Source organism: Vipera ursinii, assembly GCF_947247035.1.
Source record: "Vipera ursinii genome assembly, chromosome: 5".
NCBI lineage: Eukaryota > Metazoa > Chordata > Lepidosauria > Squamata > Viperidae > Vipera > Vipera ursinii.
In genome coordinates, this window is record NC_139518.1 from 8,854,881 (window position 1) to 8,878,492 (window position 23,612).

Sequence of the window (23,612 nt, forward strand, 5' to 3'; positions counted from 1 at the left end):
ATTTTAGCCATTGGTTCAAATATTAGTCCCTCGTTTGGGAACCTCATTTCCTCTTGTTTACTCCATCAACACTATTTGTTTAGCTTAACCAGGGATCAAGGCAACTGGTTCAAGAACCTTGAGATCAGAGCTACCAAAAAGTAAACATCTCTTTGAGTTTATGGAATTAGCTTTCTAGTATCAGCTCAAAAGAGCTCCAATCTGTGACTTAAGAGGATCAAATCACTGCATAGCCCAAATGAAATTGCTAGCCTGTGCTCTATTTATTGTGGTATGGACCACATCCTGCCAAGCCTTGGTAGTCCCTGAAGACTGCAATGATGCCAGAATAGAGAAGAGTGCAGAGGTGGCCCTGGATTTAATCAATAAACATCGCAAAGAAGGCTACATTTTCGCCCTGTTCCGTATTGTTGATGCTCATGTGCAACATGTGGTAAGTACCACAGCTGTGGTTGGCTCCTCACTGATAGGGGCCTGGTTCCAGCATTGAGTCCATGTCTGTCATAATACTCTTGATTTAATGCAACCACTAGATAATTATTTGATTGCATGGTGTGATCATTTTGGAAGTACTTGTTTGTGTCACTTAGGGGTTGTTTTTGTTTTTTGAAATGGAACTTTTAAAGAACTTTTTTTTAAAAAAAACATTACTAATTAATTGGGGGAGCTTGTAAACTCACTTGAGCTTAATTTTAAAATATGCTTAATTTTAAAGTGCAAGTGTAAAATATGCCACTGTGAAGGCGAGGAATCTAGAATCTCTTCTTTTCCACCAATTTATGAGAAAAAATAAAACCAATACAGGTAGTCCTTGACTTATGACTGCTCCCTTAGCAACCGGTCAAAGTTACAACACACACACCCCTCCCCAAAGCTATTTATAACCTGGTTTCAAAGTTAAGGCCACTGCAGTGCTTTTGCAGTTGTTTACCTTTACAACCAACCACAGGTAGCAGCCCCCCCACCTATCCCCCCACTCCATTCTTCTGAATGCCCACATGCCTTCGCCTGCTCCCAGTCCAGTCACTCAGCCATCCTAAGGAAATTAGTCGGGCAGCAGAAGCTAGTGTTCCATTAGGAACTGTTACAGATTGTAGGCCAAGGCCTGCTTCCCACTCAGCAAACTCAAGGATTTGCAGGACTCAGCCTGCTCCATCTACTTGTGGAGTCTGTGGAGAGAGACAGAGAGACTCAGACACACACACACAGCCCTTACAGGATCACAAAAAGAATACCGGCTTGCAGAATAACATCTAGTTGTCATGAGGCAGCCTCTGTTGAAAAACTGGGTTTTCCGTTGCATCGGCCTAAAGGAAGAGAAAATTAAAAGCAAGTTTCAAAATGATGTCCTAGCAACTACGGTCACAGTTTCAGGAAGATGCGGAACCGGAACGAAGGAACGCTGTAGGCGTTAACTAAAGATATCCAAAACAGCGTTAGGTGTTGTAAGGTTTTTAGCTCAGAATTCCAATAAATCCAAAAAGATTCTGAACACGAAGCTACTGAAAATAACACGGTTTTATTCCTTTGATCAAAGTAATAAGCTGGGTGTCCCAGTCTCGTCACATGTACGAACACTGTGAGACAGAAGAGAATGAGCACATCCTAATAAAAAATTTCTTCCTTTTCTAACTAATACACATTTTCCCCCCTTAACGTTGCAAGTTTTCTGCACATCTAAAGATTTCTTTTTCGTTTGAATCTCCTTATCTATCAAGCATGTTGCAGTTCTGCATCTCTAAGCTCTGAATACGCAATAGCTCAATAGCTGGCAATTAACCCAGAAACTTAACTTGTTCCTTTGCAGGCACTGTGTTGTATATGTAAACAGTAATAATACTTCATTAACAGATTGTAAAAACTAGGGAAGCCGCCTGACAGAAAAACACGCGGGAACTTTGACAGCTGTCAAAGTTCCCTGCACAGCGCAGGCGCCACCACTGACAGCTCGCGGCTGTCAAACTCCGGACCAGGCGGAAGCCTGAGCTGTCAAAGTTCCCCGCACAGCGCAGGCGCAACCACTGACAGCTCGCGGCTGTCAAAACACCAAACCATGCGGAAGCCGGAGCTGTCAACAGAAGACGACGCGGATTGGTCCCGGTTTGACGCGGCGCCAAAATGAACACTCCTGATTGGCCCTCGCTGCCAGCTGCCGGCTATAAAAGCCGGACAAGTTATTCTATGTTTGCCTTGTACTAAATAAACCCTGTTGTTAACTAGCCTGTCGTCCCGAGTGGTCCTTAGGCTACTTCACTGGCGACGAAGGTGGGATCGCTCCGGAGCTGAAGTCACGGCCGAGGAAGAGAGTTCCCGGCAAGAGCTGTCACGGGAAGTTTTAACTTCCAAAGGAGCAACCCAGGACCGGACGACATGGCAAACTTCGGGCGTGTGAGGGAATTTGATACCCGCCATCCCGAGAGATGGCAATCACACTTAGGCCAGGTCGAGGGATTCCTCCTCGTCAGTAAAATCACTGACGACAGAGCAAAGGCCGCCGCTCTTCTATACATCAGCGGACCACCAGTGTATGATGCAGCCGTTGGCCTGTTCAGCCCAGTGCCCATCACAGAAGTCTCCTACGCGGACCTGGTGGACCAGCTGAACAAGTACTATATGCCGGCTCGCTCAGAACTGTACTGGCGGGTCCAATTCGCCCAAAAGAAACAGCGGCCGGACGAGCCCGCCAACGAGTTCATCGCCGGGGTCAGACACGCCGCACGGAACTGCTGTTTCCCCGACCTGGAGGACCGCATCAGAGACCAGGTGGTGATCGGTCTGAAGGACGAGAAGCTGCAGAAGAAGCTAACATCCAAACCCGACATGAGCCTGGCAGAGCTGACCAGAGAAATAATGGCCTACGAGCACAGCCACAAGAAGAAGCCGACAACCTCGACCCCAGAGAGCCCAGCGACCGTCTTCCAAGAGAGCGCAACCTTCAGCGACAGCGAAGAGTCGGTGGATTTCACCGACGGAGAAGCCCTGCAGCGCAGAATGGAACGCAGGCAACCAAGGAGAGGCGACACTTCAGACCGCCGTAGGTCCAGGAACCCCCCTCCGCCGCCGCCACGTTACGAGCAACGGGCCGCCTGTGCCAGCTGCGGGGGCAACCATGCCCGGGGAAGCTGCCGATTCAGAAATGCTAAATGCCACAATTGCGGAAAGACCGGCCACATCAAGCCGGTGTGCCGCAGCAAGGGCCGTGACAACGTCCATGATCTGGAGGCAAACTCCCCAGGTAGGCCAGCTACCCAGGCCAGCAGAGAAAAACCGCCAGGGCCCCTGGTAGAGACAATTGACAGGGTAAACAGCCTAAGCGCAAAGGTTAAGGTCTGGGTAAAAATTCAGGGGGTACCCTGCCACATGGAGGTGGATTCAGGGTCAGCAGTCTCCTTAATTGCATTAAAAACGTATCAGGAGATCTGTCGGCAAGGCAAGGGACAAATTCCCCTGAGGCAAACCCAAGTACACCTAGCTGACTTCCAGAAAACCCCCATTCCTCTGGAAGGGAGGGCTAAGGTCATAGTGCAGTACAAGGGGTTCAAGGGTCCCTTAGAGGTTTTAGTTACGCCAGGGAACCGCACCAACTTGATAGGGTTAAACTGGTTCGGGCCGCTAGGGATCGCCATAACGGGGGTAAACACAATTCAATCACCCAGCCTAGAAGCCGTTTGCAACAAATATGCAGACGTCTTCGATGGCACTTTAGGAAAATACACTGGACCCCCCATCTCCTTACAGTTAAACCCAGCAATCCAACCAATTAAGATAAGAGCTAGGAGAGTACCCTTTGCCCTAAAAGAAAAAATAGAAAACGAACTTGATCGCCTCATAGGCCTCGGGGTGCTTGAACCAACGGAGGGGGGGACCTGGGAGACCCCTATTGTCACCCCAATTAAACCTAATGGAGAAGTGAGAGTCTGCGCAGACTATAAAGCGACAGTCAACCTAGCCCTCAGCCCCCACGCTTACCCGGTGCCAGCAGTAAGGGACGTATTTGCTTCCATCCGTTCTGGCGCCATTTTCGCCAAACTCGATCTCACGCAGGCGTATTTACAACTGCCTGTCACTGAGGACACCGCGGAAGCCCAGACAATTGTCACCCACCGCGGTGCCTTTAAAGTAAAGAGACTCCAATTCGGCATATCGGCGGCCCCAGGTATATTTCAGGGTATCATGGAGAAGACCCTGAAGGGAATACCCGGGGTCTGCCCCTATTTCGACGATGTTCTCATCGCCGGAGAAAACGAAGCAAACTTAGCTGACAGGCTGTCAGCTGTGCTGAGCCGGCTCAGAGAAGCCGGCCTCAAACTAAAGCGAGAAAAGTGCTCTATTGGAGTCACATCCACTGAATTCCTAGGGTACAAAATAGACGGCCAGGGCATCCACCCCACCACAGATAAACTAAGGGCTATTCAAACTGCACCCAGCCCAAGGAATAAACAAGAGCTTCAAGCTTTTTTAGGGTTATTAAACTTCTACCATGCCTTCATCCCCCATAAAGCCACTATCGCGGAGCCCCTGCATAGGCTCCTGGACAAGGGCACTGTTTGGTCCTGGACCAAGATACATGAGAATAGTTTCCAATCATTAAAACAGATTATCTGTCACAGCTCAACTATCACCCTATTCAGAGAAGATACCCCAATATGCATCGCTTGCGATGCCTCTCCCTATGGAATCGGGGCTGTATTAAGTCATCTATTCAAGGACGGTACACAAAGACCCATAGCCTTCTATTCACGCACTCTGACCAAAGCAGAAAGAAATTACGCACAAATAGACAGGGAAGCCCTAGCAATAGTTGCAGGGGTCAAAAAATTTCATGACTACCTTTATGGGAGGCCATTTACTATATTTACTGACCACAAACCCCTGCTGGGCATATTCACTTGGAATAAAACTACACCACAAATTCTCTCTCCGAGAATATTACGGTGGTCCACATTCTTAGCAGCCTATTCCTATCAACTAATACATAAACCAGGAAAAGAATTAGGACACGCAGACTGCCTCAGCAGACTGCCCATGCAAAACAAGGACTCTGACCCAGCCCCAGCCGGTCTGATTTTAGCAATCTCCCAACTTCCAGATTGCCCCCTGACTGCAAACATTATAGCCAACAATTCAGCCAAAGACAAAATACTTACCAGAATCCTCAAATGGGCCACAACAGGGTGGCCAGCTCAAAACCCACAACCCCAATTCCAACCATATTTTAACAGGAAAAATGAGATCTCCACCCATAGGGGATGCCTGCTGTGGGGAAATAGGGTCATCATACCAGAGAAAAACATAGACCAAACATTACACATTTTACATGAAGGACACCCAGGCATTGTAAAGATGAAAGCGATGGCTAGAAGTTATGTATGGTGGCCAGGCATTGATAAACAAATAGAAAAGTACGTGGGAGGGTGCTATACCTGTCAGGCGACCCGAAACGAGCCACCCCAAGCACCGATCCACAAATGGGAAACTACAAGGAACCCTTGGTCACGTATACATTTAGATTTTGCAGGACCTATCCAGGGCCAAAGTTTCTTAATTGTAGTGGACAGCTATTCTAAATGGCTAGAAGTCACTCCCCTTAGAAAAACAACGTCCGAATCCACTATTCAAGCCTTAAGGAAAATATTCGCCACACATGGCCTTCCAGACACCATAGTTTCAGACAACGGACCTCAATTCACCTCTCGTGAATTTCAGATGTTCGCTATGAAGAATTGTATTAGGCTGGTAACGTCGGCGCCGTTCCACCCATCGTCGAACGGGATGGCTGAAATTATGGTACGGTCCACAAAAGAAGCCTTGAAAAAATTCGTTAAAGGGAATTGGCAGAGGCGTCTCAGCCAGTTCCTCTTGTCACAACACTCAACCCCATGCACAACAACGGGCAAATCACCAGCGGAATTGAGATGGGGGAGGAGGCTAATAACACGACTCGATAGACTGCACCCTGACACATACCCAGAAGAAAAAGAGCACCCCTACCCAAACCGCACACTCAACCCAGGACAATTGATATGGGCACGGTCATACACGGATAAAAACAAGTGGGTCCAAGGGACAGTACTAAAACAAACCGGACCCATTTCATACCTTATTGCCACACAAGCACACGGCAACATACGCCGCCATATTGACCAACTCAGACCCAGACAACCACCATACAACTCTGAGCAACCAAAGCATTCCGAGCTACAACCCCCCCCCCCCGGAAATACTTCCTATGCCAAACCAGGAAGAAGAACAGCAGGGGAACGAACTACCAGAACCAGACAATCCCCCACCCCTTCGCCGCTCCAACAGGAATCGAAGAGCCCCCACCTACCTAAGAGACTATCAGTGGGCAGGTTCCAACGTCCAAGGGGGAGGAAACGCGCCAGGGGAGGGGTAAGGGGTGTGTTGTATATGTAAACAGTAATAATACTTCATTAACAGATTGTAAAAACTAGGGAAGCCGCCTGACAGAAAAACACGCGGGAACTTTGACAGCTGTCAAAGTTCCCCGCACAGCGCAGGCGCCACCACTGACAGCTCGCGGCTGTCAAACTCCGGACCAGGCGGAAGCCTGAGCTGTCAAAGTTCCCCGCACAGCGCAGGCGCAACCACTGACAGCTCGCGGCTGTCAAAACACCAAACCATGCGGAAGCCGGAGCTGTCAACAGAAGACGACGCGGATTGGTCCCGGTTTGACGCGGCGCCAAAATGAACACTCCTGATTGGCCCTCGCTGCCAGCTGCCGGCTATAAAAGCCGGACAAGTTATTCTATGTTTGCCTTGTACTAAATAAACCCTGTTGTTAACTAGCCTGTCGTCCCGAGTGGTCCTTAGGCTACTTCAGGCACCATGGTAGAGAAGCAAAGTAATACATTTACAATCCAAGGAGAAATGGGGTGGAAAAAGAACGCTACTGTATGTTGCAAGCTATGGCAGTAACACTTTTAAAGTAACAGAAAGCTTTTCTTTCTCTTTGCTCAGCACAATTTACATTATACTGGAGCACCTACAGAAAGCCAACAAAATAAATGAACGATGGCTGGACTATGTTATACATGAAAAATGGATTTTACATAATAGATTACATTTTTGGTCCCTTCAGTGTCAAGTTCTGCAAGATTCGGGGAAAGCCTCAATACCACCACCACCACCACCTCATCTGTCCTAAATCAGGACTTTTCAACCAGTGGTACGGATACCATCTGTGGTACATTGGCACCTGGCAGGTGGTATGCAACCATCCTAGAAAAGTGGTAGTGAGGGAGGGGAATGAGCTGAATCAGTGGCAGCACCGCACAAGCCTGAGCAAGAGATGGCTGGAGCTGCAGGGCTGTCAGGGCTCAGCGGAAGCGCCAGGATCAGCGCCAGGCTCCAGCTGGAGCTCGGCGCTGATCCTGGCGCTTCTGCTGAGCCCAGAAGAAGTGCAAAATCAGCTGGAATGTTGCAGCATCTCCAGGGTCTTCTGATTTACATTCAGATGCTTGGCAACTGATTCATATTTAGGATGGTCACAGTGTCCCAGGGTCATGTGAAGTGACCAAAACCTGCTGCAACCACCCAGCGGACGGGGAGGAATAAAAACCAGACACCCCCACCCCACCCCCGCTGCCAATCCTCAACAGAAATGCTCACAACAATGAAAACCTCGGACAGGAGGAAGAGCACCGCCGGGCAGGCAGGCAGGTTCTTGCTCGGCTGTGGCTTGGGGGGCACCAGTGCCATTGTAACTTCGAACAGTCACTAAGTGAACTGTTGTAAGTCGAGGACTACCTGTACTTTTTTCCTTTTTTTTTTTTGGTCATCAAGTTTTTGACACCTTGCTAGGTGACTGGTGGTACTCGGATGTTGCCATATCCTAAAAGTGGTACAATGGGTGAAAAGGTTGAAAAGCCCTATTCTAGATAGTCAGACCTCCCCCCCCTCGCCCCAGAAAGGCTCATTAGCATCCTAAAATACACCCCAGAGACATGTGGGAATGGCATTAGTCAAGTCTGCTTGCGCATTAACAAGTAACCAATTGCAGCACTTGTTTCCTGCGGAAAACTACAAAAAGCCATGCCTGACTCCTCTTCCTCTTTGCTTGGAGGCTACTCCTTTGCTTATGTGCATCAATAAAGGAGTTTTGCTCAAGGACTGTCTTGTGGCCTGTGGACTTAATTGGGCATTGTCTCTGGGCAACAGACCACAATCCAATCATCTCTGTTTACCAGTCTGACAGGCCAGGCACCTCTCTGTAAAAAGAGAATGGTAACTTGGGTGTTGCTGGGCCCTGGATCTGGCTGTGGAGTATGCTCAGTCCTGCAAATCCCTCAGTGGCTGAGGAGGAAGCAGGCCTCCACATGCAAAATCTAACAGCCCTCCATGCACCAGTAGCTTCTGCTGCTTGATTTTAGGCTCCCTTGGGTGACTGAGTGGCTGGGTGGGAAGCAGGCTAAGGCCTGTGGGGACTCCAAGGGGTAGGAAGTGGAGCCCCGGGTGCCTCAGAGAATGGGGAAGTCTCTGAAGGGCAACAAACACTATCATCTAGCTCAGCGGTACCCAACCTCTGTGGCTTGATGGCCTGGCAGAGGGCGGGGGAGAAAGGAACTAGCCATCCAAGCAGCAGGCCAGTGCATACATGTGCAGCTCGATTTGTGCAAGCAGCGGGCTGGCACACACGCAGGCATGCACAGCTGATTTGCACGTTGAGCTACACACTCGGATGCACACCCACTGGCCCACCACTCTGCAAGATGAGCTGTGCACGCTAACCTGTCTCTCACACAGTCTGGTTGGGAATAGGGTACAGCCCCTGTAGTGGGCCATGGTCCAGGGGTTGGGAATTCCTGATCTAGCTATTCTACCCAGAGCCATCTGAATATAATTGCAAGTGTCAGAAAACCAACCTCAAAAAATGTCAGACATGCAGAAATCAATCCGAGTTGTCTCTTTCTAAGGGTTAAATAAACCTGTCATCTGGAGACACACCGAAGATTTGACCATGAATTGGACTGTGCAAGTCAAGCAAAAACAACTAAAACCATTTATTTGATTTGGAATTGAACAGATGGGAACCAGTTTCTGATATGATATGCAGTATTCAGAAATGATCCAAGCTGGCTTCTCATTGCTTTTTAAAAATTCACCTTGATATGGAAATCCGATTCAGTTTGGCAATTTGATCAGGTGGCTTCCTAATCAAATAATTCACCCTTGTTCTCTGCTGTTTGCTTTGTTCATTTATTTCATAATTTGAAGTGGGATTGCAATGACCTTTAATAATCCTGGATGCATGTCATCCTATTTTATCCTTTTTAGGAAGTTCTTGAGGAAATCAAGCATTTCAAAACACTAACCTATGTGCGTGTTTGAAATAAGCAGAAACCAGCGTATATGTTCCACCTGGAAATCAGCAAATACTGATTTTCACTGCTGTGGTTCAAGATCCACATTATCATGAGTAAAGACTAGATTGTGAGCTACTTTTTAAAAATGAAAATTTATCTTTTTTTTAATGAATCTACTTCTTAGTTTATTAAACATCTTCAGCAGAACATGCCCGATTTTCTTCCATTTCGCTCTTGTTCTTTTCCATTTCAGAAAAATGCATCCATAGCATACCTAACTTTGGATGTCTTGGAAACGCAGTGTCCTGTAATATCCAGAAAACACTGGTCATCCTGTGGACACAGACCATACTTAAGTATAACGGCAAGTAATGGCCATCTCTGTTCTTCCTAACATCAACTCTTTGAAATATACTACTGTGGAAAGTCCTGCTTTTGTAACCACTAAACCAACAGAAATGTGACGTTAACACATTATTTGTACTGCCATAATCTCATTGACAAATACAAGTTTTAGAAAAAGGTTTTTCTTGGCTGAGGCCCCAAAGTGTTCCACATTTATACTCCACAGCTGATATCATCTGCATGTTTGATATAATGCTATGTATTGATATAAGCTAGGGACGCGGTGGCTCAGTGGGTTAGGACGCTGAGCTTGTCGATCAAATGGTCGGCAGTTTGGCGGGTCGAATCCCGAGTGCCACATAACAGAGTGAGCACCTGTTACTCATCCCAGCTTCTGCCAACCTAGCAGCTCGAAAGCACGTAAAAATGCAAGTGGAAAAATAGGGACCACTACGGTGGGAAGGTAACAGCGTTCCGTGCGCCTTTGGCGTTTAGTCATGCCGGCCACATGACCACAGAGATGTCCTCGGACAAGCACTGGCTCTTTGGCTTTGAAACGGAGATGAGCACCGGCCCCTAGAGTCAGAAACAACTAGCACGCATGTGCGGGGGAAACTTTACCTTTACCTATTGATATAATGTTAAAGATAAGGACTGTTTGAGCTAAGTGTGACTCTAGGTGACTCCATAAACACATTCTTCCTGGATAATTTTTCAGCAAGTAGCAGCTCCTCAATGGATGTCAGTCTTCTTACCTGGTTTTGGCACCAAATGTCACTTCTCCACATACTTAAGTTTGGTTGAGCTTTTCATAAACACTTAGCTCAACCCACAGAGACAACTTAGCTAGATTAGAATCTTAATCTCAGACAATAATAAAGCTTCAAATGCAACCACAGTGCAGAGAAGCCAAAAGCCTCAATTTTTTTATGCTCCAGGGTTCAAACTTTAGACTTCTTCCTGCAATCTTTCTGAATTAACAGAACTTTGGCAAATCAACTGGTGGCCTTGGGATATGTTTACATCATGTCCTCCTCTAAGCTCGGAATTGCTGATTTCCCCTCTCACTAGCCTTAACCTTTACACTGCCCTGGGTGTCTTAGAAAGCCAAGCAGGTTCAGTGATGGTTAATTCTTGAATAGAAGATCCAAGAAAAACAAGGCTGCAGTAGAGAAAGAAGGGAACTTGAAAAACTATTCTGGAGAGAAGGACATGGTAAATCAAGCTTGTCATACTAGTACCAAGCACATTCCATAATCATGGCCAGGACATTGCTAAGAGCCAACTTTTAGTGACTTTTGTCTTTTTGTAAAATACAATTTGGAACTGATGCCTTTTCTTATGTCTTTCCCAGGATTTGGGACAATGTAAGGCTGTTGTATATATAAATGAACTTTCCGAAAGAAAACTCCTATATGCATACAACTGCACTGTCAGTCCAGGTATTCACATCTTCTAAATTACAAGTCCAGAATCAAATATAGAAGCATCTCAGTGACCTAGAGGGTGATTTTTTGCACCTTCAGACAATGTACAATCTTGTCTCCTAGAAAAGTTTGAGGGAAAAATCTGATGCTTCTGATTGTTCAGAGGATGATGGCAAGTCTGTACATACATACCAAATGCCACTTCCTTTAAACATTTTTTTCAGATGAGATAGATAGATAGATAGATAGATAGATAGATAGATAGATAGATAGATAGATAGATAGATAGATAGATAGATAGATAGATGGAAGGAAAGGAAGGAAGGAAGGAAGGAAGGAAGGAAGGAAGGAAGGAAGGAAGGAAGGAAGGAAGGAAGGAAGGAAGGGAGAGAGAGGGACAAGAATTATCATCTAAATGTATAGATACATTAAACAAGAATCAAGGCAAGACATTCAACTGCAGTTTGGGGAAAGGCAGAGATGACAGAGGATCAGGATTTGAGGTTATAGAAAGAGGTACCTATAACAGGAGGGTAAAAAAAATCAAGATGTTGGCTGAAACTTTCTGATCAAAGCCATTTTTTTAATTTATAGTCATATCCATTGGACCCTTTTCCATGGATATCCCTGGTCACAGATAAACATGGAGGACATGCTTTTACAGTATGTGCTTATCTCAATACTTCACCGTAAAAGCATGTCCTCCATGTTTATCTGCACAACCTCAGAAATTGCAGGCATATTAACTGATAGAAAGTCCAGGTTACTTGAGGGACTGTCTCACCTCACTGGGGTTGGCCCGACATCATATCTTACTGTGGGAAAGGTAGAATAGAATAGAGCTGGAAGGGACCATGGAGGTCTTCTAGTCCAGCCCCCTGCTCAAGCAGGAGGACCTATACCATCTCAGACAGGTGATTGTCCAGTCTCTTTTAAAAAAAAACGTTTTAAAGGTTTTGACTGACAGACATGAGACTTCTGAATTTTAATTTTTGGTGGCAGAAGCAGGGTGGTAATAGATATTATCACTCAGGTGATATCAAAAAATTTAAAAGGGACATTTTTGAGAACTTTAGTATTTAAAGATTACATCGGAAGATTAATTTTTACTAATTTGTTCTAGCTCTAATGTGTGAAGACAAGTCAGATCAATGATGCGGCAGTGTTGATAACAGTGCTTTTTTTTTTTACAGTTCCACCAAAAAAATATGAATGCAAGGATTGCCCTGTAAGAATAACAGTTCTAGAAGACGCTGATAAGCACACTGAAGAAGCCAACAAGATTTTAGAGAAGTACAGACTGGAGAGCAATGAATCAAATTATTTCAAGGTGGAGAAAGTCCAAAAGGTTGTCAGCGCAGTATGTATCCATGTTTTCCCGTGGAACAGTAGGCTTAGGTAAAAATTGTTTCCCAAGGTGTCCGGAAAGAAAGGATCAACAGTGGAAAATCCACTCCCATTATGCACCTTCCACTACTCTATCTCTTTCTGGTCGCCATGATGTAAAAAAAAATGTTGAGACTCTAGAAAGAGGACAGAGAAGAGCAACAAAGATGGTTAGGGGACTGGGGGCTAAAACATATGAGGAACAGTTGCAGGAATTGGGTATGTCTAGTGAAAAGAAGGACTAAGGGTGACATGACAGCAGTGTTCCAATATTTGAACGGCTGCCCCAAAGAAGAGGGAGTCAAGCTATTCTCCAAAGCACCTGAGGGCAGGACAAGAAGCAACGGATGGAAACTAACCAAGGAGAGAAGCAACCTAGAACTAAGGAGAAACTTCCTGACAGTTAGAACAATTAACCAGTGGAATGACTTGCCTCCAGAAGCTGTGAATGCTCCAACACTGGAAGTTGCTAAGAAGAGACTGGACAATCGTTTGCCTGAAATGGTATAGGGTTTCCTGCCTGAGTAAGGGGTTGGACTAGAAAATCTCCAAGGTCCCTTCCAACTCTGTTATTCTGTTCTGTTATTCTTTCTCTGTCTTCTTTCCTTCCTTACTTACTTTTTAAAAAGGTCATTCTTGTGGCTGCTATTCTTATGAATGAAATACATACCAAATTTAACCCATATCTTAACTGTATTAAAAACCCTTTCATAGTGTCATTACTGTATTGTACTAGCAGTGTCAAGAAGTGGCATATTTAATCCTCTTTACTGATCCCCTATCTTATGCCTAGGTTTATTCTGATTTAGAACAGACTCCATGGAATAGCCTGATTTTTCTAAAACTTTCCTAGGTGAAAAACTTACATCTACTCTGCAATCATCCTTAGATGCTAATGCCAAAATGAAGTGTAATGTTGGAAAAGTTGGATGTCATTTGATCACTGTTTTGTTTATTTTATGCAGGTGGCCGATCGTAAGGTATTCATTGTTGAATTCACCATAAAAGAGACAAATTGCCCTAGAAACACTGACCCAGCAAGTGTTTCCCAATGCGAATTCCTGCCTGATGGAAAAGCTGTGAGTTGAGAAGCCAAGAACTTTATTATATGCAAAAGTAGTTTGACTAATAAACTGCAGGAATAAAGTAGGTTAGTTGTGATACAGAACTTTTCATATAGGGCAAGAAAAGATAGAACACAAACTTCCTGTTATAGATCCTCAAATGTATCTTAGTAACAATTGAATAAGGACCAGAGGGATAAGCCTTTAAACTTTGCTCAAACTTTAGCTTCTAAAGGAGAAAATATTTTATTTATTTTTATTTTATTTAGTTATATTTATATACCGCCCTATTCCCTGAGGACTCAGGGCGGTTTACAGGGAATTAAAAATCCAAAATACAAAAATTAAGAACAAATTAAAAAAAAATATTAAATTAACCCTGTAGTCAGTTAAAAAGAACCCCAAATTAAAAATTCCTCCTCAGTCTGGGCCCGAGAGCTGAAAGAGCCAGGTCTTCAGGCCCCGGCGGAATGATTGGAGGTCGGGGGCAGATCTAGGTACTAATTTAGGGGGCAAATCTAGGTACTAAAATAGCAGATCTAGGTACTAATTTAATAAGGAGTCCTATAATTATTACAGTCAGGTGATCATCATTTACAACCTTCTTAGCCAGCTTCGGAGAAGCAGTCAATGGGGGAAGCTGGATTTGCTGAAAGACCACATGATTGACTTCACAACCGCAATGCTTCACTTAACATCTGTGGCAAAAATGGCCATAAAATTGGGCCATTGACTCACTTAATGACCATCATGTTTAACAGCAGTTGTGGTCATAAGTTGAGGATGACTGAGAGAGACAGAAAGATGGAGAGAGAGAGAGAGAGAGAGAGAAGGAGGGAGAGGGAGGGAGGGAGAGAGAGGGAGGGAGAGAGAGAAGGGAGGGAGGGAGAGGGAAGAAGGGAGGGAGAGGGGGTGGGAGAGAGAGGGAGGGAGAGAGGGAGGGAGGGAGAGAGAGGGAGGAAGAGGGAGGGAGAGAGAGAGGGAGGGAGGGAGAGAGAGAGATGATATATGTATCAAATTTAGAAAATCTAATACTATCACAAGTGTTACCATTTCTTTTTCTCTGTAGAACCTGGGATTTTGCATAGGAAGAATAGTTAAAGGGACACAAGGCCCAGATGTGATTGAAGTAGACTCCTGTGAAATCTATGATCTTCAGGTAAGAGTGCAAATGATTTAACAGCTTTGAGGAAAAACACATAGCCTTAAGGGCATTGGTAGCCATCAGCATGAATATGAATCACAGCATGCAGCACAATCTCAGTCTCCTCTTCAAAAGTCTTTACAAAAAGGGGAGGAGTTTACAATTTACCCACAACTCAGGTTTTCCCCCAAGAGATTGCAGCCTGTCTTAGTCACACTGGATCTCCAGATTTCTCTCATCTTCCTCCCTCCCTCCCTGTATCAGCCAAATAAGGAAAGTACACTACTACCATAAAACAGATGAAACAGGTAGTCCTCAGCTTGTGCCCATTCATTCAGTGACCATTCAAAGTTATGGCAGTGCTGAAAAAGAATGGACATACAACTGATCCTCGAAGTTCTCTCCACCATAGCATCCCAGAAGGCATGTGATCACAATCGGGACACTAGGGTGCCTGGATTGCAATGATGGCACAAGAGAGAGTCATAGTCACACGATCACAATTTGTGACCTTCCCTGCTGCCTTTCTGGAGCCCTGGTGACACACAGTGGTTAGAATGCAGTATTGCAGGCTAACTCTGCCCACTGCCAGGAATTCGATCCTGACTGGCTCGAAGTTGACTCAGCCTTCCATCGTTCTGAGGTCGGTAAAATGAGGACCAGATTGTTTGGGGAAATATGCTGGCACCATAAACCACCCAGAGAGTGCTATGAAGCACCGTGAGGTGGTATGTAAGTATAAATGTTGTTGCTATTGCTATTTCCACAAGCAAAGACAATCAGGAAGATAACAGGCAAGGTCACCAGTAGCTCCAGTAAGTTACTCTCACTTTTTCTCCTGCCCAGACCACCCCCTGTCCACACGCAGCTTTCACCAGCCTTCCAAGAGCCTTCGACAGCCTCCCACACTCCCTATGGCAAACCTTGCATCACCACTGCACTCCTTACCTGGACTTCCACCGCTTCCCACTTAACAACCCACAAATCTTGGGGTTACAAACAGCAACCAGGACTGCCTGGGATTGCCATTGCTAAAAATGTGGTCACATGACATCACACTGTACAACGGCATCACTTAGGGATAGTAATCCCAGTCCCAATTGCAGCTGTAATTCAAGGACTACAGGTAGTCCTCAACTTACAATCATTTGATAAGCGACTATTTAAAGTTACAACAGCACTGAAAAAAGTACTTACATTTACAACCATTGCAGCACCCCCACAGTCACGTGATCAAATGCCAGAGGCTTGGCAACCAGCATGTACTAATGACAGTTGCACTGTCCCTGGGTCATTTGTGATCAATTGTAACCTTCCCAGCCAGCTTCAACAAGCAAATCAATGAGAGAAGCCAGATTCACTTAATGACTGCAGAATTCGCTTAACAATTTCAGTGATTCGCTTAACAACTGTGGTAAAAAAAGGTCACAACTCGCTTAACAACTACCTCGCTTAGCAATGGAAATTTTGGGCTCAACTGTGGTTGCAATTCGAGGATTGTCTGTATCTGCATTTGAAGAGTGGTGCAATGCCTCATAATCAGATCATTCAGTTCAATCCCATATGACAAAATGTAACAGTAAACAGGCCAATGACTTGCAAGGTACTTTCACATACTGTATATTTTCATTTATATATTTATGTGTATTATTAAATGCTTTTGTTGCAAACTCTCCAAGGGGTCAGGAAGGGCATCTGGCCAGTAAACGCTCAGCTCCCGTCAGTTGCCCCAACTCTACCCTGAATTATAGGATTACAGGGTAGTAAAGAGGGAGTTTTTTATTGATATATTACTTTGATTTATGTATTTTGCATTTTTCTTGCAATATGTGTTACACCCATTCACAAATACATAGCAAATAGAGTTCCAAACTAACTTGGTTTCTTTTTTCTAATTCTCATTTGTGTTCCATACAATCATAAACGGTGGCTTGTCCTTTTAACTTCCTTTGCAAAGACTCTCAGCATCTTCCATCATCACCCTCACCACTTCCAGCACGATTCAGGAGAAGGCCATCATTGTTGCAATGTAACTGGGCATGAATGCAGACATCGGCTACATGATCATCCTTCTCACCATCATCATCACCCTCATCACCCCCATCATCACCATCATCATCACCCCCATCATCATCATCGTCATTCTCACCACAATCACTCTCACCATTCGGGACACCTCCAAGAGTATAGAGATCCACCAATTCTTGGCCATTATCAAGCTGGTCCTGCAGGTCCCAAAGGCAACCATAATTCTGAGCAGACGCAAGAGGAACATCCTGGCATTCCCCCTCCTCCAGGGCCCCAATATCCTCCTCCTCCTCCTGGTGGTCCCCATCATCTTCCTCCTAGTAAATATCCACCACCACCTCCTGGGCCTCCACCTCCCCGACCTTTTCCTCATAGACCAGTTGATCATCACCCACAGCCATGTGGGAGGTTTCCTCAATGTGGCCACTGGCATCGCTGCCACCACCATCATCACAGGTCTAATGACACCGCATATAACAGAGAAGAAAACAGCTACCATTCTTTCCCTAATAGTGGTGTGGGTTTGGTCCATCACATTCCAATTTTGAATGAACAGGGTGTCCTCCAAGCTCCTGGTGCCAACTTTCTTGACCAACCTTTGCCTGACCAAGGAAGACATGGAAAACATATAATACAACCTTTCCCGGAGGGGTCAAAGTCATGCCCAGGGAAGGCCAAATATGACCTCTTGCCAGGCCTTTTGTCTTTATTTCCTACACCATCAGCACATTAAAAAGCTTTTCATGGAAATATTATATCTGCATTTATTTGTGTTGATTTTAATTTAAATTCCCCATAAATGGTAACCACAAGAGATAAATATCAGACAGCATAGCTTGTATATAACCCCCTACTCAGGCAGGAAACCCTATACAGTTTCAGGCATGCTCTAGAAATGATTTGAAAAATCAGTGCTTTTTTTGTAAAAGAAAAAGGTGCCGGAACTCGCACATGTCATACAACCCGCCTTGCCTACCCTACAAGGTTCCATCCAAAAAAGGTGCCGGAACTCCGTTCTGAGCGTTCTATGAGGAAAAAAGCTCTGTGAAAAATGTATTTCAGATGTTGCATAATTGCATGCGCAATAATATGCCATTCTTTAAAACAACCTGTTTTTTTTTCAGTCTTTCCATAAAAATCTGGAAGGAAGATCCTAATGTTTTATGCTAAGGAGTATAATTGCATGCACCACATACAGAGAAAGTAGATTTTGTAGAAAGAATCTTCTTATGGAATGTCTGATTCTAAATATCTTCTTTATTTTATTTAGTCCAGTGGTATTCCACAGAGCTACCATATTTGGCAGAAAAAGTCCAAATGATTAGTATCTGGCAGCAAAAAAAAAAGGGAGGGGGGATTCCTGAATCTGTTTGCTACCACCTAATAGTTATGTAGAGTTTTGCAAACCAGATTTGGTAAACCAAGTTTCTTTTATGGCCAGCAGGGGTTGAACTGAGAGGTGACACCTGTTGCAAATTGCCGAAGGTAAAAAAATATTTTTACTTTTTCTCAAACCAAACTTTTATCAACTGTAAACAATCCAAAGGTTTCAAATTGTGGGTAAATCACCAAGGCCAATGTTATATCTGTAAAAGACTGTATTTGCACAACACATTTAATCAATGGCATATGCATAAGATATTGAATTAGTACTGTATCAGCCTTGATTACTTCCTGTGTGCATACACATGGAATAATATACTGTGCAGGTACAACTTATTTGGCTAGCCTATTGTGTAATGGGTAGCCTGGAAGTGCATTTTTAAGTGTTTTCAAAACTGGCAAAAAGGCTTTGCAATCAAGAGCACAAGTCCTGATCAGAGCTGTCGATGTAAAAGATGACCAGGCTGAGCATGAAGTTAGGGTTAAACTTGTAATCAGTTTGGAATCATTGCACAGCTACAAGAGACCTATGTCCAGCCCCCCCTCCCCCATGAATCCCATTGACCTTTATCTAGAGCCAATTTAGCTTTGACCATTAATTGACCAGATTCTGTGTGGAGGAAGCAATAATTAACTTTTCTCTGCTTTGAACTCAATGAACGTTCCTGGTTTTTTGCACCTGACAATAAGTGAGCAAAAACAGTCTATACCTGTATGTCATTCAGAAGGAAGTAACAACTGTTCCTATGTTGCTTAAATACAACCTATTGTTGAACGACAGCACCCACCCACCCTCCTAGAGAAGGAAATATTTTGAGGAATATTAAAAAAGGCAGAATATTATACTTCCCCAAAGGAATAAAGGAGAAAAATCTTAGACAGAAACCAGCCCCCAGTCTCCTTCCCCCAAGCAGGCCAGCTTTTAGAAATGGAGATTTGGGGGCCACCTCCTCATAAGCAAAATGCCTTCAGCCACAGCTCCAGAGAAGGTTTGAGCTGATGGGATTAGGAAAACAAAGACCCCAGGACAGGAACATAAACTTTAGGATATAATAGGATTAACCCACCACCTCTGTTCATTCCGCCGGGACCTGAAGACCTGGCTCTTCGAGCTCTCTGGCCCAGGCTGAGAATCTTAATTTTAATTTTAATTTTAATTGGGGTTTTTATTTTTTCAGGGATTGATGTAATTTTTTAAATTGTTTTTAACTTTTGTATTTCTTGTTTTAAATACCCTGTAAACCGCCCTGAGTCCTTCGGGAAAGAGCGGTATATAAATCCAATTAAAAAAATAAATAAATAAATAATAAATTAGAATATCAAAATTATTGTAGTTCTGATAACCCAACAATTTCATCTTATTTTTTTTTACTCCTGTTTAATCCTGTTATAAAAGGGACATGGTGGCTCAGTGGGTTAGGATGCTGAGCCTGTCAATCAGAAGGTCGGCAGTTTGGCGGGTCGAATCCCGAGTGCCGTGTAACAGAGTGAGCGCCCGTTACTCGTCCCAGCTTCTGCCAACCTAGCAGTTCGAAAGCACGTAAAAATGCAAGTAGAAAAATAGGGACCGCTACGGTGGGAAGGTAACAGCGTTCCGTGCGCCTTTGGCATCCAGTCATGCCGGCCACATGACCACGGAGATGTCCTCGGACAAGCGCTGGCTCTTCGGGTTTGAAATGGAGATGAGCACCGGCCCCTAGAGTCGGAAACGACTAGCACGCATGTGCAGGGGGAACCTTTACCTTTACCTAATCCTGTTATGGATATAATTATCTCCTCAAGCTTGGCAACAGAGAAGAAAAAAAATACCAATCCTTGGAATCGATTAAGTTCCATTCTTTCTCCCTTTGAAACTTGCTTAGTATCAGTCTGGAAAATATTCTTGAAGCCAACCAAAGTGACCTACAGTGAGAACCATATGTTCTAACCTTCTCCACGCCACTCAGCTGTTCAGCAGGACGGCCTCGTAGCTGTCCTCTGCAGGGTCCCCCCTTCTAGCAGACAGGTCTGGGGGAGGGAAAGGGCTGTCGGATGCCTCCATCTGATAGTTTTGTCCCCTCCTCCCCACTCCCGTTAATGGCAAGCCCACAGGGGTTTGACAGTAAATTTTGGGCTCAATTGTGGTTGTATGTCAAGGACTATCTGTAAAGCTGTATTTTGGTCTGTATATTTTCCACAGTTGAAAAAAATGTGAGCTCTCCTGCTCATATGTGTGTGTGTTCTGGTTGACACTAAACTGGCAGGAATAGCCAACACCCCAAAACTAGGTGTCATGGTTCCGATAAATGAGACAGTTCAAAAACATGTCAATGTTTGCAGCATTGACAATAGGCTCAAGATCCAGATGGATCTCAACAGACATGAACACTGGGCCCTATCTAACATAATGAAATTCAATGCAGAGAAAAGTAAGATTTTACACTTAAGTAAGAAAAACCAAACGTAAAGGTTCAGATTAGTGGAAATTTTTTGGGTCACACAATTGGCTGACTTACAGTAGGAGCCTTCCCGATATTGTTAGCATCCAAATTCTAGAAATAGATGAATGTGTCTGCTGCTCAACATCAGGAAGAACACAGGTTAACTCTCTGAGGATACAACCAATTTTAAAAAAAAATCTGTTGGATTACATATAGCTTCCACAACTGTTTACAATGGAACAGAACGAACTATTCCAAGCCTGTTTGTACACATATCAATAACCATGATGCAATGAAGAAGAGCACAATGGGATCACTACACTGTGCTCCCCCCCCCCTGAGGTGACCTGGCTCTGACCTGGGCCCTAATTCTGGAAGTGGCACCTCCTCCTCATGGGTATCTTGCTCCCTTCTTTAGCCATCTTCATCAATTTTAAGCCAGGTTTAGTATTACTATTTATTGTTTTAATGTTTCATGTTATTATTCTTATTGATTGTAAGTCATCTAGAGTCACCAATATGGGCGACGTATAAGTTTAATAAATAAATAAGTAAATGTGTTCATTATTTCTATTACAAAATCAACATAGATTATAGGATGTGATTCTTGAACCCTCTAAATTTTGGAATAATTGAATATAATAGAATAGAGCTGGAAAGGGCCTTGGAGGTCTTCTAATCCAGCCCCCCCCCTCAAGCAGAAGAACCTACACCATCACAGACAGGTAAATGTCTAGTCTCTTCTTAAAAATCTCCAGTGATGGAATGCCCACGATTTCTGGGGGGTAAGGTGTTCCACATCTGTAAAGTGTATATTTAACCAGAAAGATGGTAAAGAATGTTTCTGTTCTAAAGTTTAAGCAATTAAGCCTTGAGATCATCTTTCTGATAGGAAAATTCTATGTACGTCTATTTAAATCTAAACCCTAAATCCAGATTAATGAAACTCCTGTGACCAAAAGGAATATAATTAACAGGACAGCCTGGTAAACCAACATGCTAAGAAAATAGACCACAGAATCATAGGGATGGAAGAGACCCTGGTGTCCTCTAGTCTAACCCTCTGCTCAAGGCTGGAGACGTTCTATACTGTCAACAGGTGAATGTCTAGTCTCTTCTTAGAAATCTCCAGTGATGGAGCACCCACGATTTCTGGGGGTAAGCTGTTCCACTGATTAGTTGTCCTCACTGTTAGGAAGTTTCTCCTTAAGTCCAGGTTGCTTCTCTTTGATCAGTTTCCAACCATTATTGCTCTTCCTTCCCTCTGGTGCTCTGGTGAACAACCTGACCCCTTCTGCCTTGTGGCAGCCCCTCAGATACTGGAACACTGCTATCATGTCTCCCCTATTTCTTCTTTTCTTTAGACTAGCCAAACCAAAGTCCCGTAGCTGTTCTTCGTATGTTTTAGTCTCCAGGCCTCTGATCATTTTCGTTGCTCTTCTCTGAATTTTTTCCAAACTCTTAACATCTTTTTTGTGATATGGTGACCAAAATTGGCTGCAGTATCCCAGGTGTGGTCTTACTAGGGTTTTATAAAGCAGTACTAATACTTCATGTGATCTTGATTCTATGCCTCTGTTTATACAACCCAGGATTGTATTAGCTGCACGCTGCACGCTGCTGGCTCATGGTTAAGTGATTGTCCACTAGGATTCCAAGGTCCTTCTCACAATTACTGTTTTTAAGCCAGGTCTCGCCTGTTCTCACTGTCAGAAAATTTATCCTCCTAGGTGGCATCTCTCCTTAACAAGCTTCTACCCATTACTTGTCTTGCCCTCTGGTGTTTTGGAGAACAAGTCAACCCCCTCTTCTTTGTGACAGCCCCTGAAGTACTAGAAGACAATTATATATTATCATGGCTGGGTTCACACAATATGTTCACCTTAAATGCTACCCAGATTCATTTTAGCTTGCTAAAATCCCAAGATTGTTACTCAAAATTATTAGTAAGTAAATAGTAAAGGTAAAGGTTCCCCTGCACATACGTGCTAGTCGTTTCCAACTCTAGGGGCTGGTGCTCATCTCCGTTTCCAAGCCGAAGAGCCAGCGCTTGTCCGAGGACGTCTCCGTGGTCATGTGGCCGGCATGACTGGATGCCAAAGGCACACGGAGCGCTGTTACCTTCCCACCGTAGTGGTCCCTATTTTTCTACTTGCATTTTTACGTGCTTTCGAACTGCTAGGTTGGCAGAAGCTGGGACGAGTAACAGGTGCTCACTCTGTTACACGGCACTCAGGATTCGACCCGCCAAACTGCCAACCTTCTGATCGACAAGCTCAGCGTCCTAATCCACTGAGCCAGTGATGTTGAGCTATCTATTGCTCCGTTCTCTGCTTTTGGGTGCTTTTCAAGGGCCGTTCCATGGCTCAACTCTGCTCTTAACCAGCTCACATTATTCTGGAAAAAATAACAATTGGTATTTAGAAGCTGGTGCAAGCCAGCTCCAGAACAACTCTGGAGCACAACTCTTGCCATATTCTTGGCATCAGTGGTAAGACTATGGCAAGAAGATGAAACAAAGTCATCTTCTGCACTATAGCCATTTTGGGACTGTGTGCAGTGAACATTCAAAGGTGATTGGAGTTCCCAAGTTAAAAGCAGTGATACCACAAGGTCTGGAGAATCAGAGATAGATCCAGACCCCTCATGTGGGCTTTGGCAATGTTTATCCCCTTGTGGCAACTGATTACTGTATATTCCCTTTGCTGGATCTCTACCCCAGAGGCTGACTTCTGTAGCAATATCATCTTCAATAAAAGCCAGTTCTGCATCCCTGTTTTTTGTTAAAAGAACAACCTCATTTTTCCTGCCTTGGAGTTTTTTAAAACAGCAAGATGAAAAAGAGGCAAAAAAAATCTGATAACCCAGCAGTTCCATCATATATTTTTTTACTCCTGTTTACTCCTGTTATGGATATAATTATCTCCTCAAGCTTGGCAACAGAGAAGAAAAAATTACTAATCCTTGGAATCGATTAAGTTCCATTCTTTTTCCCTTTGAAACTTGCTTAGTATCAGTCTGGAAAATATTCCTGAAGCCAACCAAAGTGACCTACAGTCAGAACCGTATGTTCTAACGGTGACATTGTA

The 23,612-nt window shown here is 44.3% G+C and overlaps 1 protein-coding gene across 1 annotated transcript; it reads left to right on the forward strand.

The window, feature by feature from the left end:
• Positions 1-238: 238 nt before the first annotated feature.
• HRG (histidine rich glycoprotein) lies at positions 239-23,599 on the forward strand (the record flags this gene model as incomplete). Its single annotated transcript, XM_083364930.1, has 7 exons — positions 239-433; positions 9,580-9,690; positions 11,026-11,113; positions 12,292-12,458; positions 14,618-14,707; positions 16,650-17,121; positions 23,535-23,599. 7 exons carry the CDS (start codon positions 239-241, stop codon positions 23,597-23,599), a joined length of 1,188 nt encoding a protein of 395 aa, XP_083221056.1.
• Positions 23,600-23,612: the final 13 nt, after the last annotated feature.